Source organism: Rhincodon typus, chromosome 33, assembly GCF_021869965.1.
Source record: "Rhincodon typus isolate 14 chromosome 33, sRhiTyp1.1, whole genome shotgun sequence".
In the NCBI taxonomy this organism is placed as follows: domain Eukaryota; kingdom Metazoa; phylum Chordata; class Chondrichthyes; order Orectolobiformes; family Rhincodontidae; genus Rhincodon; species Rhincodon typus.
In genome coordinates, this window is record NC_063364.1 from 29,318,740 (window position 1) to 29,335,627 (window position 16,888).

The 16,888-nt window shown below is 38.7% G+C and overlaps 1 protein-coding gene across 7 annotated transcripts in view; it reads right to left on the bottom strand.

Moving 5' to 3' along the window:
* map2k5 (mitogen-activated protein kinase kinase 5) overlaps positions 1–16,888 on the bottom strand; it is a 351,751-nt gene that overhangs the window by 263,834 nt on the left and 71,029 nt on the right. For all 7 annotated transcript variants that reach the window (XM_048615802.1, XM_048615808.1, XM_048615804.1 and 4 more), the window contains exons 4-5: positions 16,793–16,862; positions 13,526–13,566 (exon numbers count right to left, since the gene is read on the bottom strand). In XM_048615802.1, coding sequence (XP_048471759.1) covers positions 13,526–13,566; positions 16,793–16,862 — 111 coding nt within the window. The remainder of the gene's footprint in view (positions 1–13,525; positions 13,567–16,792; positions 16,863–16,888) is intronic.

Sequence of the window (16,888 nt, forward strand, 5' to 3'; positions counted from 1 at the left end):
CCACTCTCAGTCCTCACTGGACCTCGCCAATGCAGACGCCATCGATGCTGCTGTGTACCACACCAACCCAAAGTCGACTTCGCTGCTGTCTCTGTGAATCTGTGCTGGAAGCAGATGCCACTGGCAACACAAACTTGTCACCACAGCAGCAGCCATGAGTCGATGCTAGGACTGCCTCTACGATGCCGAAGCTACCTGGAACCCAAATTCGCCTCTGGCACCACCGCCACAAGTCCACACTGCTGGGGCCACTCGCTGCTGCCAATGTCATCGGTACAACCAAGCATTTCATCAAAACGCAAGTAAAATAAAATAGGATAAAAAGAAGAGAGAGAAGAGAGAGAAAAAAGAAACAAAACAAAAAGAAAAGCAGATGAGCCCCAGGCTCAGAAGCCCTACTCCATCGCCATCTTACCAGAAGACAGACTTGTCTGCCTGTCTGACCAACCCATTTTTATCTTCATGTAACCTACAACAATCTTCTTCGCTATTAACCACTCTGTAAATTTGCTTAACATTCCTCCCACATCAAAATCATTTATGAATATAATGAACAAAAAGGGTCGCAGAAGTAATCCTTGTGGTGTACTGCTGGACACCAGCCTCCAGCCACTCAAACAGCCTTCTACCACTACCCTTGGTGTCCTGTAAGTAAGCCAGTTTCTGATTCAGCTCACCAAGTTTCCCTTAATTCAATATGCTTTAACCTTCTCAGTTAGTCTCCCAAGTGGGACCTGGTGAAAAGCTTTGCTAAAATACATATGAACTGCATCAACTGAATTTCCCTCAGCCAGACACTTGATCAGATTTTCAAAAAATTCTAACAAATTTGTTAGGCATGACCTCCTTCTGACAAAGCCATGCTGACTATCCCTAATTAACCTATGCCTGTCCAAGTGGGTATTAATTCATTCCTTCCAAATTTTCTCCAATGATTTACCAACCACTGAAGTGAGACTCACCAGGTTGTAATTTCCTGGTTCTTCTTTACCACCTTTTTTTTTTTTGAAAAAGTCGAACCACATGAGCCATCCTCCAGTCCTCTGGCACTTCCCCTCTGGCCAGAGAGGTATTAAAAGTTTGTGTCAGAGCCCCTATAATTTCCTGCCTCACCTCCCACAGCAGCCTGGGATGCAATTCATCCGGGCCAGGGAATCTGGGGCAACACAGTGGCTCAGTGGTTAGCACGGTTGTCTCACAGTGCGAGGGACCCAGATTCGATTCCACCCTTAGGCGACTGTCTGTGTGGAGTTTGCACGTTCTCCCAGTGTCTGCGTGGGTTTCCTCTGGGTGCTCTGGTTTCCTCCCACAGTCCAAAGATGTGCAGGCTAGGTGGATTGGCCATGCTAAATTGCCCGTCGTGTTCAGGGATGTGTAGATTAGGTGGGTCATAGGGGGATGGGTAGGATGCTGAGGGTCGGTGTGGACTTTTTGGGCCGAAGGGCCTGTTTCCACACTGTAGGGATTCTATGAAATTTGTCTGTTTTTAAGACCGAAACAGCCTCCAATACCTCCCCATTTCCTATATCAAACTGTGCAAGTTCCTCACAGTAATCCAGAGATTACAACCATTAAGGTCCTGCTTTTTAATATATTGTCTAGGTCCCTGAATTCTTGATGCAATATCTCATTACTCACATTGCCATATCATTGGTACCACCATGTACCACGGCTTCTAACTCATCACACTCCCCTTTCAGGATGCCCTGCGGCTGTTCAGTGACATCCCTGACCCTGGCACTGGTGAGGCAACACACCATCATGGAGTCACATCTTCAGCCACAAAAATGCCTATCTGCTCCCCTGACTAAAGAATCTCCAATCACTATGCTCTTCCTTTCTTTTTCCTTCCCACCCCCTACAGCCAAGTTGCTTATGGTGCCAGAAGCTTGGCTCTGACTGCTTTCCTCCAAGGTACCAGCATGCTCATCAGCTTCCAAAATGGAATATTGCTTGGTGAATGGGATACACTTTTATTCACACAAGGCTTTCAGTCACAACTCAAAATGTAATTTTAAAATTACTTGGGCACAACTCCTACCTTCCATAGATCCTGAAAAACATGGTTAATACAATTATTAGGGTTGTCACCCTTTCTCAATTTTGAGATTTTAAAATTCTCTCAAATCAAATTAGTTCTGGACTAATCTGGACTAATATGGACTAAATATTTAATTAGTATGAGAGATATATTACAGAAGTAAAAATAGAAAATGTTAGAAATACACAGAGCAGTCAGCATCTATATAGATTAGTAATACCATTGCATCGTTTTATCCTCCATCAGGTATAAAATTCTAATACTTATAGTTTCCTTTTATACTTTATATTTATTTCTGTGCTGTGCTTCTCCAAGCTGTTAGCGATAACTTTTACTGATAAGCTCTGGTTTTGCAACTGAATCAACTGTTAAAAACTGGATGACTTTTGATATTAATGTTAGGGGGAATGGTAGAAAAAAAAAATGGATGCATAAGCTCACAAAGCTGAATTTCAACTGTACATTAAAAAAAAACTACAATCTGTGCAAAAAACTAAAATAGATTGCAACTCCAATCCTCTGTCACAAAATTATTAGCAAAGAGGAAAATAAAGTAAAACAAAGTCTTTGAAGTAATTCTGTGTTTTGCAGCATAACATTTTTAGTGTTTAAAATTTGAATAATGTTGAAAAGTGAGACATATTGCCACAGCTTTTTGTCTTATCAGAATAAATGCAAGAATATCACATTTCAAATGTTCGCAACAATTTGCTTCACATGAGAAAAGGGGAACTGACTGGTCAAAGTGCTTCTGGATCATTTAATAAAGGCTCAAGATTGAACATATTCCTTTTTGATGTGAAGGATCTTTGCATATGAATGCATGCCACTTCTAGCGAGCATAAATAAGCAAGGTTACAAACTTGATTGATCATCTTAAATTGGTCATCCATGTAACTATTAGGATTCTCCAGATTGTTCAACAACTTTTGTTTAGGATTTTGCAAGTGTGGGCCCGTTGAATATGATCTCCAATTTGCCTTTTACAAGCAGCCACAGGATCTGCTTAACCAATTCTTGGGGCATATGGCCTACGTATCTGGCATCACACTGGCACATGATATTACTCAATTCTGCGGTAGGCAGAATGTCTTTTTAAACGGACAGTAGTATCATATTAATGGAAAGTATCACTTGCAATGCCACTGCACAGTAACTGCACGAAACAGCTTGCTACGTTTGTTTACATTTTTGAGATTGGTCTTTCCTGGGTAATTTGAAGTAGACCAGGCACATTTCAGTTCCTAAAGAGGTGGCTTGTAGCTGATTTGAGAGCTTGTGTCAAATACACCAAACAATTATCTGATCAGCAAAGCTGCAGTCCTGCAAGATAGCTTTGATGTGTTCTAAGGCATGTAAAAGGAAATCCTCATACAGAACATACATTTATTCATAGGGTACCTTTCACTGCAAAAAGAAGGAATATGTTCAAGGCTTATGCCTTTCTTGAACTACCTTGAAGAATGGGAACTACAGTATCCCAATGCTTTCTCTAAAGGCAACACTTCGATAAATCAGCATTGATTTACTAATCAATCATTACCCTTCTTCCTTTGTGCATTGTTGTAATCATTCAAAACTGACATTCTTGGATTTGTCCCAATGAGTCCAGAACAAAAAGCTTCATCAAAAATGTCTCAGCAGTGTTTTCAAGTTTGGTACTGATGGAGGCATTTGAAACAACTGAACTATGCCAGTAGTTGTATTCCATGGAACCTTCTTCCACCTTCATCTCATCCTTTTTCCTTCATAAATTGAGCTAGTTTTCATTCTTATATGCTTTAATTATTCCAGATGACAGTGGAATCCACTAGGCTCCCCCAAAGCATGTGTAAATATCATCCCTACATCTATTCAATCAAATTTATTTATAATTTTATAAACAGCTATCAAATCATCTTTTGTTCTTTTTGCCAGACAGGAAATTCAACCACTAAGTCTTCCTTGACGTTTAAATTTATGCAATTCTGTAATGTTACATCTTAGCATAATATTGTCTGCAAAACGTTTTTCCTTAATTTGCTTCCAAACCCCCAGAAATGATGTACATCTAATCGAGTTCTATAATTGCACTACTTTTGCATGACACAATTACATAACAGCAGCCCATGAGTCTGCTACTAATATTCCTCTCCTTGGAAAAACTTCGCAAAAATGGTCTGACACTTTTTGCATTAAAATAGTTTCCACTTGATTTTGTATTCTTTTTCATATATTTGCAAATGATTGTTGCTCAACCACAACATTATTAAAACAGGCTGTGTAGGCACTTATCTCTTTGATGTCTGACACCTGTCATATACTTTAAAAGCAAGCTGAGCTTTAAATTGCATAACCTTTGCAATTCCAAATCAGGTATTACATCTCAAAACTTTTTACTAATTTGTTCACAGAACCTGGCCATTACTGCCGTCCAGGGCATTTACTGTCCACCCTGAATTGCTCCTGAGAAGGTGGTGCTGAGCCAACTTCTTGGATAGTTGCATTACATGGGGGATAAGTACACCCCACGCCCCTGTTAGGGAGGTGCAGACAGAAGGTAAGTTATTTATGACAGAATTTCCACTCTTTTACCTACTACTGTAGCCAAAGTATTTACAAGGCTGATCCAATTCCATTTCTGTTCAATTGTAACCTCTACGTGGATGATTGTGAGTGTTTAAGCGATGATAATGGCATTAAGTATCAAGGGACAATTTTGAGAATTCCTCTTGTTTGAGACGGTCATTGCCTTGCATTTCTCTGGCATAAATATTACTTGCTATTTATCAGCCCAAGCCTGCATGATTGCTGTTGCATTTGGACACACACTGCTTGGGAATCTGATGAGTCACAAACGGTGCTGAATGTTGGGCAATCATCTGCGCACATCCACACTTCTGATCTCATGTTGAAAGGAAGATCATTGATGAAAAGCTGAAGATGGTAGAGTCTTGGACACTATCCCAAGAACTCCCGGGAATGAGATGATCGACCTCCATCAACCACAACCATTTTTCTTTGTGCTGGGTATGACTGCAACCAGTAGAGAACTCCCGCTACCTCAAACTCGAACAACAGATTCCCAGTGACTCCAGTTCTCTTTTAGGGTATAGTGAAACTTGAAAGGGTTCAGAAAAGATTTACAAGGATGTTGCCAGGGTTGGAGGGTTTGAACTATGTGGAGTGGCTGAATAGGTTGGGGCTATTTTCCCTGGAGTGTCAAAGGCTGAGTGGTAACTGCACTCGGGTTTATAAAATCATAAAGGGCAATGGATAGGGTGAATAGGCAAGGTCTTTTCCATGGGTGGGGGAGTCCAAAACTAGAAGGCATAGGTTTAAGGTGAGAGGGGAAAGATATACAAGGGACCTAAGGGGCACTTTTTCATATTGAGGGTCGCACAGGTACAGAATGAGCTGCCAGAGGAAGTGGTGGAGGCTGGTATGATTACAACATTTAAAAGGAATCTGGATGGGTATATGAATAGGATAGGTTTAGAGGGATATGGGCCAAATGCTGGCAAATGGGACTAGATTTATACAGAACATCTGGGCGGCATGGATCAGTTGGACTGAAAGGTCTGTTTCTGTGCTGTATATCTCTTTGACTCTAAAGGTTGCTTGATTCCATACTCAGTCAAGTGCTGCTTTGATGTCAAGGATAGTCACTCTCACCATCCCTCTGGAGTTCAGCTCTTTGGTCCATGTTTGGATCATAAGACCACATGATGCAGGAGCAAGAGTAGGCCATTCCGCCCATCAGGTCTGCACCACCATTCAACGAGTTCATGTCTGATCTGATCATTTTCAAATCCACTTTCCTTCCTTATCTTCATAACCCTTGATTCCCTTAAATGATTAAAATTCTATCTATCTGTCTCTTCTTGTGACCTATAAAGCAGCCTCAACAACCCTCTGCTGTAAAAAATTCCACAGATCTCCTACAATTAAAGAAGAAATTTCTCCTCCTCTGTCTTAAATGCATGACCCTTTACGCCCTGTTCCTAGACTCTCTCTAATGCAGTTAATCCTGGAACATGCCTTCAGAATTAAGGCAGAATGTTATCAGGGTCCATAGCCTTTGCAGTATCAAGTGACTTCAGCTGTTTCTTGATATCTCATGCAGTGAATCAAATTGATTGAAGTCTGGTATTTGAGATTCTGGGAATGTCAGGAAATGGATCTTCCGCTTGGTACGTCTGGCTGAAGGAAGTTGCAAATTCGTCAACCTTGTTTATTGCACAGATTTACTGAGCTCCCTCATCATTGAGGATAGGAATATTTGTGGAAATTCCCCCTCTTTAAAGTGCAGAACCACAGTATAAGTAGATTGGAGATGTGCCATTGTGATGTGGTGAGGCTAGTACATGCTGGATGCCAATGTCTGTGGATGTGGAGCATTTCCAATCACTGCCCACGGAGTGTGCCCTGAAAGGCTGGTGTCAGGTGTCCAAGATGGAGGTCTGGAGGAGTAAGTGATGAGTTGCCAGGTCTGTCTTTCATATCAGGAATTCTTGGCACTTAATTTGTCTCCAGTGGGTGAGGGAATGGGAAACTGCATGTTAATGAGGTTGTATTAAGTAACAATGAAAGGTTAATGCAACTAGGCTTCTTGCCACTTGCTAGTGGGCACCTTGTCTGGTTGTTCAATACATTGGTGGTAAATGTGACTTCTTGTTCTTGATGTTGAGAAGCTCTTCACTAGATATCTTACCCGATTTTCCCAACTTCCTTGCCATGGCCCACATCGCTCAGGAGCTAGGAAGATTGTGCTTCTCATTTTTAAAAATACCTGGTGCTTCTCCTGGCATGCCCTCCTGCACACTTCATTGAACCAGTGCCTGATAGCAATGGTAGACAGAACTACATGCTGGAACATAAGGTTACAGATCATGACTGAATACAATTCTACTGCCAATGGTCCATGGTTACCGAGTTCTGAAGTGCTACCTCTATACAAAATCTATTCTTATTTAACGTGTTGGTATACCTCACAACACGATGGAGGGTAGCCTCAATGTGAAGATGGGCTTTTGCCTCCTAAAGCACTGAGTGGCAATCATTCCTATGAATACTGTCATGGACAAATGTATCTGTGACAGGTAAATTGGTGAGGATGAGGTCATGTGTGTTTTTCTCACTTTTTGGTTCCCTCACCAACTGCTGCAAACCCAGTCTAGAGCTATATCCTTTTCGACTTGGCCAGCCATGGTGTCACTAAGCCACACTTGATGATGGATACTGTAATCCTTCAATACAGCACATTCTTGTCCTTGCTACCGACAGTGTTTCTTTCAATTGATATTCAACATGGAGGAGTACTAATCCATCAGCTGAGGAGGCTGGTAGGTGGTAATTAGCAGGAGGGGCCTTTGCCCATTTCTGACCTGATGCTATGAGACTTCATATGGTACAAAGTCAATGTTGAAGATTCACAGGGCAACTCGTTCCTGACTGTATACCTCTGTGCAGCCACCCATGAATGGGTCGGTTCCGCCAGTAGGACAGGATATACCAAGAGATAGTGGCATCTGAATTCTGAAAGTATGACTATCATACAGACAATGTTGAGGAGTCTATGGATCAACTGTCCCAGTTTTGGCACAAGACCCTGAATGTTAGTAAGGAATATTCTGCAGGATAATGAGGGCTGGGTTTCTCATTGTTGTTTCCAGTTCCGAGGTCATTGTCTGGTGGTTTATCAGGTTTCATTCCACTTTCTCTCATCCAGTGGTTTGACACAATGGATTGTCTTTTTAGGCCATTTCAGAGGGTATTTAAGAATCAACCATATTGCTGGTAGTCTGGAATCACATATAGGCTACACCAGATAAGGATAACAAATTTCCTTCCCTGAAGGATATTTAATGAAGTAGATTGGTCTTTGCAACAACTGACAATAGTTTCATGGTTCCTATTGGACTAACTTTCCTTAAAATTCTAGGTTTATTAACTAAATTTAAACTCCACCATTCGCTATGTTGAGTTTGAACCCAAGTTCCCAGAAAATTAGCTGGATCTCTGGATAACTACTCCAACGACATTATCATTATACCTCTAAAGCTTTAAGGTTTTTGAGTACGTTTGTAGCTTGGGTTGTGGATGTTGTGGGTGGTTGGCTCGCTGTTTCCTGAGGCATCCTGAGGCACTAAGAAGGCCATCAACAAACACATACAGCTAGATCCTATATATACTCCACTGCAAAGGAAAACCAGAAGTGAGGTAATCCAGCTCAACAGACACCACAGTTTAAATACCAGGCGGGAAAACACAATAGCGTTTCATCGAGGCTGTACTGATGATGTTACCCAGCAGGGTAATGAAACGTCTGCGGAACAACAAACCAGCTCGGAGAGCCAACCAACTACAATACCTCTAAAGCCTTTGTAACCACCTTCGTTATCTCCAGCTTTGATTATTTCAGCGCTTACTTTGCCCTCTTTCCATTGTCTGCCTTCCAAAAACTTTAAAGCCCTATTAAGTGTTATACTCCAAAAGATAACTGTATTTAAGCAGAATTCAAGTCCACACTTTTATGTGAAAGCTTTATTTCAGTTAGCCACACTCCATAAAACACACCCACTGATTATTAGCTCCCCATATTTATGCAACCAATTCAAACCCAATTAACTCTTAATTAATTTATCCATCACTGTTCACTCATTCCATTAGGTCTCAGGTATCCCTTTAGACAATATTAGAAGAGAACAGATTTTTTTCTTTTTAGATAAATCAAATGAAAATAATTCTAAAAATTAACAAAATATACAAATGACAACAGATTATATTCTCGTCTTTCCCTTTGCACATTAAAGTTCCAAGCGTCCTTCTTCCAGGATGTCCAACAGTTCCTTGGAACTTGCTTCTGCATTATGAAACGATCAGATAGCCAACTGCTGCTATCCACCCATTTTGATTTAGAGGTATCTCCATTCTGCACCATTTGTTTTAAAACTGTATTATTGATTTTATGTCTTTTCTCATTCACACATTCTGTACAGTGTATGTTATCCCATTGTGACTTATCATCAACGTAGCACCCTATGGGCATTGCTGCTGAAATTTCATTTCAGAATTTGCTCAGTAAATGCCATATCTACTGCCTCACCAAGATTGAAAATCTCTGCCACTAAGAAACTTTTTAAAACTTTTCTGATATTTTTAGCTTCCCAAACTAAAGGGCAATGTTTACTTCCCTTTCCCATGAGAAGATATAAACCCTCATGTACCTGAGAACCCATTACAGAGGGTTGCACAAGAAGCATCAGTAGAAATATGTTTCACGTTCCTTGCATCTCCCAATGATGAAAATTTCAAATTATAATGATCAATTTTTAATTTTTTTCAATGCTTTGTTGGCCTGAATAATATCTTCCACTTCGGGATTTTTTTTATCCTATACTCAACTCTCATACTTCAAAACTGGCATCTGGTTTTGTTTGGGTGCCCAGTCAATTCAACAGTCCAATTAGACTTCGCAGTTCCTCCATTTCAGTATTGGAAACAGTCGCATCTTTTTGTGAAGTTCTGCTTTGTCTAGCAGCAATAGGGATAACATTTTCCAAATATGTTTGCTGACGCAAAGTGATCATTGATCCATTCCCCTTGATTTCTAATTCAATATACTTAAAAGCCCCAAAAGCCATCACTTAGGCCATATGCATATTTATTTAACTTTCTGAGGTATTGTATTGCCCTTAATGGGCTCTGCATGTAAATTGAACAATTGGAAACAGCGGTGATTTACTCGTGGTGAGTTAACTGATGAAAAATACCACAGATGATTTTTGTTCAGATATAGAAGAAACAAAAATCTTCCAGGTGCTTCTGGTGTCTCTTTTAGAGGATGAAGGAACATTCCCCCTTAAGCTGATCTCTCTGCAGAGATGCAACTTTAGATCATAGATCATAGATCACAGAATCCCTACAGTGTGGAAACAGGCTATTCGGCCCAATAAGTCCACACCACCCCTCCGAAAAGCATCCCACATAGACCCATTCCCCTACCTCTGGATTTCTCATGTCTAACCCATCTAACGTAAACAGCCCTGGGCACTATGGACAATTTAGCATGGCCAATCCACCTAGCCTGCACATCTTCAGACTGTGGGAGGAAACCAGAGCACCTGGAGAAAACCCAAGCAGACATGGGGAGAATGTGCAAACTCCACACAGTCAGTCACCCGAGGCTGGAACTGAACCCGGGTCCCTGGCGCTGTGAGGCAGCAGTGCTAACCACTGAGCCACTGTGCCGCCCAAAGATTTTCCTGGAGATGGCATGTGACTTCAACCTCAACGTCAGCTGCTATTAATTTTCAATAGGTCAAACTACCATTTTTAGAGAAACACCTGAAAAGTGACTTGAACCCTGAACCTTCAGATCTAGAGCTCAAATGCTCTGCCAACTGCCGACAGACTCACTTTATTATCAATTGATCTACACTCCCAAGCATTTGTTACTAACCAAGACAAAAACAATTCAAAATTGCTTTTCCTCAGCAATTATTTCCTTACAGCTTGTTGCACAATTTTTTCTTCAAACTCTTGTGTCACTAACCTTGCTTTAGCCTTAAGGATCATCCTTTTCGGTGTACATCCACCTGTGATAAGGACTGGTTGTCTGCTATCTGGTGTTTCTATGTATGCCTCAATTTCTCTCCAGCTTTGTAGTTTGCGTTACTTGGCATCTTTTAGTAGCTTGTTTTCTAGTATGCTCACGACCGACCTTTTTTACTCAGTGTCTTGGTAGCATTTTAGTCAATCTGTTCTACACACAGTGAAAGTGCATCCACTGTCCAACACTGCACAATTGAAAGACACCAATATATTCCTCACTTGACAGAAATTTCTTGTGACCAATAAAATGCCCTCTCTTTGTCTGTAACGCCATCTTTCCCTGAATCCTCCATTTCACGTTTGGTTTTAAATACTTTATCACATTTAGTACGGTTCATAGCATAGTGGTACTTTGAGTCACACTAACATCAAATAATTACACCCTAAGCACTTCTAGCACTTACTGAAAATTTCAAATTCTCTTTGCTTCTCAAAATCATCAACGGCATTTTTATCCTCATTTCTATCAGTTGTAGTTCTCCTTTTGTACTGTTGCCTGTGACCTATATTTAGTCAGTCTCACCAATTTGTTAACATTGTATCCTTCATTTTCTCAGTATATTGCCAACTGCCCCTTTGTGCTATCGCTGCTGCTGAGAAAGAATGCTTTCCTGGGAATGTTTTCAATGCTTCTGACATTTTTTTCTAGTGTAGGTAGTGTATGTTTATCTGAAAACGTAACTCCCATCAAAACTAGAAGTCTGTCCATTCTTGATACTTTGGTATTGGTCCATTAACTCCATTCGTTTAAATGCCAGCACAGATTGTGGAATTTCCGAACGATATTTAAGTAGTGGTGCATAAAACCTACTAAATTCCATTTTGCATTCTTCTGTAGTACTAAACTCAGTCTTTCTAAATGTTTTAAAATCACATCTCAACAGCCAGTATCTATTTGATTAATTTTAACCACAATAGTTAACAATCTGTCTGACTCTCATTCATACTCAAATGATTAGACTTCAACTCATTGTTTATCTTGTTCCTAAGTGGTAATGAAAGTGCTACGGCCACGTATTTCTTCCTCTTTGGCAAGGAAGTAACCCAAGATCCACGCAGTAACTTTATTATTCTACTGGTCACAAGGTTTATTTTCAGAAATCAAGGATCAGTAATCATACCTCCTTAACTTTACATTTTGAATCAACCATCCTCTGCAACAATGTCATGCTCCAAAAGATATCTGTGTTCAAAGAGTTCAAGTCCACACCTTTCCGTAAGAGCTTTACTTAAGTTGGTCACACTCTACGAAACACTCACCTTCCCAATTACTAGCTCCCCATATTTATACAACCAATTGAAACCCGATTAACTTTCACTTAATATATATGTATTATCTGTTCCTTCATACCATTAGGTCTCTGGCAATCCTTCAGACCATATTTGATGAGAACATTACATATCCAACATTTCCATCCTAACACTTCCATATTCAAAATTCTATTCTGACTGACCTATACTAGCTCTCCATCATACAGTTCATTTAATAATTCATCTAAAAATACCTTCATGGACACCTCACCCAGTCAGTCTTAACTAGCTCTATGTGCCTCCACCTAAAGTCTTCTTTAAATCTCTCTTTTTCCTTCAAACCACCAATGGTTCTCATACACTTTCAAAACCTTTATACTTTTATACCTTTGTCTCTGACTTTTAAAATGTTCTCAGAGCTCTTCTTGTCAACTAATCTTCAGTTACCCCTCCTATTGTCATTCTTCATGATTTGACACCTTTCTTCAAATACAATATATTGTTATGGAATGAATTTGAGCTCTTTTTAAAACAGAGTAAGCAGTATATGAAAGTTATATCGTTCTGAACACAGGGATATATGTTTTCCCAAAATGCTTGGGTTGAAGCGGATGGGGGTAGAAACACAAAAAAAAGGGTGCACTCAATCTAAATCACTTATACATTGTTCATGAGTCACACAGCAAAGAGAACAGGGCTAGCTAGTCATCTGGTGATGTTACATGCAGGAACTGAACAGCAGAGCAAGAAAATAAAATATTTGTCCATGTTTTCCCTCCTAAGCAACCACCAACCTTGCTTAGATATGGCTTCAGTCACTCCCAATTCTCTCAACAAAAAGGCACTCCTGTTTTTAACCAAACAGACACAGGGTGCCTCAGCCAAGAGTGTTAGGAGGTTCTTTACTGCAGATGGCATTAGAACTGTGTCTATTTTCACCAGGCAGCCCCACACAATTTCTAAAAGCAAGGATAAACAGTGATCAAGAGCCAGAAACCTGACACATTTGTTTTCTGTTTGCAGTACAAGGGCACTGAGTCCAATTTATGCACTCAAAAACAATGTTTTGGATAAACTAGGAATAAAAAATGTACATTTTATTTCACACTAACTTTGGTTTTGTCCTATTTTCAACACTTTTCCATACATGCCTTGAAAAAATAAAAGTGGATTTGTACCCATTTTCTTCCTTCTTGTTTTCTACATATCCTAACATTTTTCATAGGTCATATGCACAACAGCTACTAACGACTGACTCTGGAACACTTTGCCTGAAAGCTGAAAAAACAATTTTATTTCTTTTGGAGCTATGAAAGTTCATATAATGACTATAATTTTTTAATCATATCACTTTCTCTCCCTCATTAAAATATACATCACAAAAATTTAACCACCTTTTAATATAAAAAATTAAAAACGATAACCTATTTTGTAACTCTAATTGCTTCAATGGAAATAAGACAAGAATTCACAGCTGTGTGATTAAATCATGGGAAATATTCCCTACTTTGTATAACAAGAGACCCCCTGCTTGTCAGAGTTTGAAGAGCCAAGGTTTTCAGATGACATTTCAATAACTGGAACACAGCATTACAAATCCATTCCCAACTTTACTGAAACAATTATTGAAATTATTACCTTCAGGCCATGTATGTTCCGTTTCCCAGGTGGCTTGCAGGCTGAAACAGTAATTGACTAAATTGCAGAACACATCAGGGCCATTTACAAATTTGTTAAAAATGAATCATTTGAAAGAAATGAGACTGACACCAAAATTAGCAGCTGAAAATGATGGAAAAGGGGCTCAAAAGCCTATACAGGGAATTTTTAAAAATTGATCCCATCTTGCAAAACTGAACACTGAAAAAAACAAGACAATATATGAAAAAGATATAAAGTATAAAAGGCAAATAAAGATTAACAGATTATAAATATAAAGAGAATTTAAATCCTCATTTCTACCATTTAGAAACCAGATTAAGCTAATATGTGGGCAAATAACATACTTAACTACAGAATTCATTGTCAAGGTTGATAAATTATAATCAAGGTTAATATTTAAAATGCTTTTTTAAAAAAGTTTGTTTTGCTTAAGCAGATGAATGGAGCAGTTTGTCAGTTACATTTCACAGGCATCAAAAGAGTCAATAAAATGTTGTCAAGAATTGTGATCTATTTCAGTGCTTTCGTTAAAAGCTGTTTTAAATTGAGTCTAATGGCCTCATATTTTGCGGGGGCGGGGGTGGAGAAAGGTGGGACTCATTTGAATAACTGAAGTCCAAATGAAGATGGACCCACTAAATCATAGCATTTCAACAAGGTTGTAATTTCAACTGTTACATGTTGAATTCAACTAACCCGCAAGATGCAGCGACCTTTCTGAAACAATTTCACCAATGACGTCATTACTCATTGTTTAAACAATCTAATTTAAGGGAAAAGAATCAAATAAAATACTACTAAAAGTTAACTATGATTCTTGGTAGACAGAATACTAAGCAACAGTCCTTTTAAGAATAGTCAAATTAAAGTTTATTTAACTGGAAAAATTTGCAAACTTGATTATTGTCTCACCAAAGCAAATTATATTTTCTGCACCTTCTCCAAGATGATGGTATGCCATGAGATTGAAGCAAACAAAGTAAAATAGCCAAATCAAAGTGCAGCAAAGTTTAATTTTAATTTTATATTTCTAGCTCACTAAGTTTTGAATTTGTTTATAGAGATAACCTTGTATTCAGTTCTTGGCCTGTTCCATTAGCTCATCTGAACCAGTTCTGTGGTCATAACAACACAACTAGGTTCAGTGCCCATGGTTAGTCGTTCAAAATTTGCCATAATTTATGTACCTGGTCACCATCCAGTCACTGTTATTGATAATACACATGTGGCCAGCAAGTTAACACCAGCATTTGGCTCACTGATGAAACTGATCACAAGACTACTAACCAGTTGGGCAAGGTACCACCACCCGTTTTGTGTGAAAAACAACTAGCAGAGATATTGAAAAATGTATATAGTGCATTAATAATAAAGCAAACTACTGCACATGCTGGAAATCTGAAATACGAACAAAAAGGGCAAAAAATTCAGGCAGTCAGTTAGAATCTGTGGATAGAAATAGCATTAACATTTCAAGTCAATGTTCTTTCATCAACACTGAAGAGAAAGAGATTTAAAAGTTTTTAAGCCAGTTGAAGGGAGGAAGAGAAAGGAACAGCAAAGGAGAAGATTTGTAATAGGTGGTGATTTCATAACACAATTGCCAAAAAGGAATTTCAGGAATCTTTCTGAGAGGGTATTTATGACTTAGTGTCTCAACTGTTATTAGCAGTGAACATACACTGTTCAGTTTAAGACTCTAATTTGGAGCAGTGGGAGTTGAAAGCATAGTAAAATTTTCTAAATTTAGGTTTAGTTATTTAAATATAAAATAATCAATTACTGAACTGAGAAGCAAATCATTTTAAAACCTTACTGGTAATCTAATTTCGCTTTTAAAGCTGTACGGAAAGTGGAACCCTCTACCTTACGCTCTTAACTCCAAAATGGATTTTATCATTTCTTGATCTGGACACCAAGAAGGCATACTGTATGCAAATAGATTTCTTAATGTTGGGAGAGGATCACACATGAACAATCAGTTCTAATGATGGTTTAGAAATATAAAACTAATCTTTAAATGCCATTGCTTCCCCTAATCCAGCACAAGGGAAGCTAGATCATTCAAGAGTCTAAACAAGTAGCATGTTATCACAAAAATGAGTGCTGACAGCTGAAAAACTCCTTCCAAAAGGGTAGACAGAAATAGAACAATTGAAATATTCTAAATTGAGATAGATGCATTTTTTGAGAGCTAAGGGCATATGGAGAAACAGTGGTGAATGGTGTTGAAGTGCAGATCAGTTTTGATCTAATTAAATAGTGGAGGAGACTGGAGGGGCTGAATGGCATACGCACTTCAATATTTGATTTTCATCAAAATATAGGCCAATATTTAGTACTGTTCATCAAGTATATCAATCAATATATTTTCAGTGCTTTGTCAACAAAATTGCTCAGCCGAAAAGATACATTTAGCCCAGTGGCTACTTAAATTTTAGTTACGGAGTCATTTAACCATTATTTCAAACAATGACCATTATAACCCAAATGTCAAATAGCAGAATAATCCAATTAATTACATTGAGTATAAAAGAATATTTGACAGCATCAAAGAAGAAATTCACAAACAAGGCATTTAGATAAAGCTGAACATTTCAACACTGTTGAAAATGTTTTAAGACACCTGGATTCCAAGATTAGAGTGCTGTATTCATTTTCATCTGGATATGTAATAAATACAAAAATGGGCTTTAATCCAATTCCATCCATACTGTGTAACAGCAAAATGCAACTTAGAAATTCTGCTGCTTGAACAACTAACAGTGCTGATTTAGTTTCATTTTTTAAACCATCTGGCCTTTGTGACAGTATCTTAAAAATAAGCCAACTGAGCATTTCACACAATTAAAGGAAAATAATGTGAATAGCAGCTAACTCATCAAGGTGTCCAGACGACCTGAAAGCTAAATGAGCAATTAGAACAGTTAGCAAGAAAAATATTCTAGCCTTTAAATCCTTCCTATACATTCATTACACAAAAAAACTGGGGCATTTGTTGTTTTATTCTTCATTACATTCCTTTATTTGCTAGAAATTGGCATGGCTGGCATCAAGGATAAAACATACAAGTGTGGTCACATCGTATCTGCTTACAATATTGTATCCATGCATGAGCATCAAAGGTAATAATTTGGCTTAACTATTAAAGATGTTTTAAGAAAGAACAAGATAAACACAGATGCAGACTTTTAGGCATCTTCTTTTACTTTAGGTGTGTAAATGTAAAGTCAGTCTTCTTACCTCGTGGATATATCTGTAGTGGTTCAATCATTTCTCCATTGACTTGCTGCTCTGTTACAGTGGTATAATACTGAAAAAGCAAACATAAAGACAAAT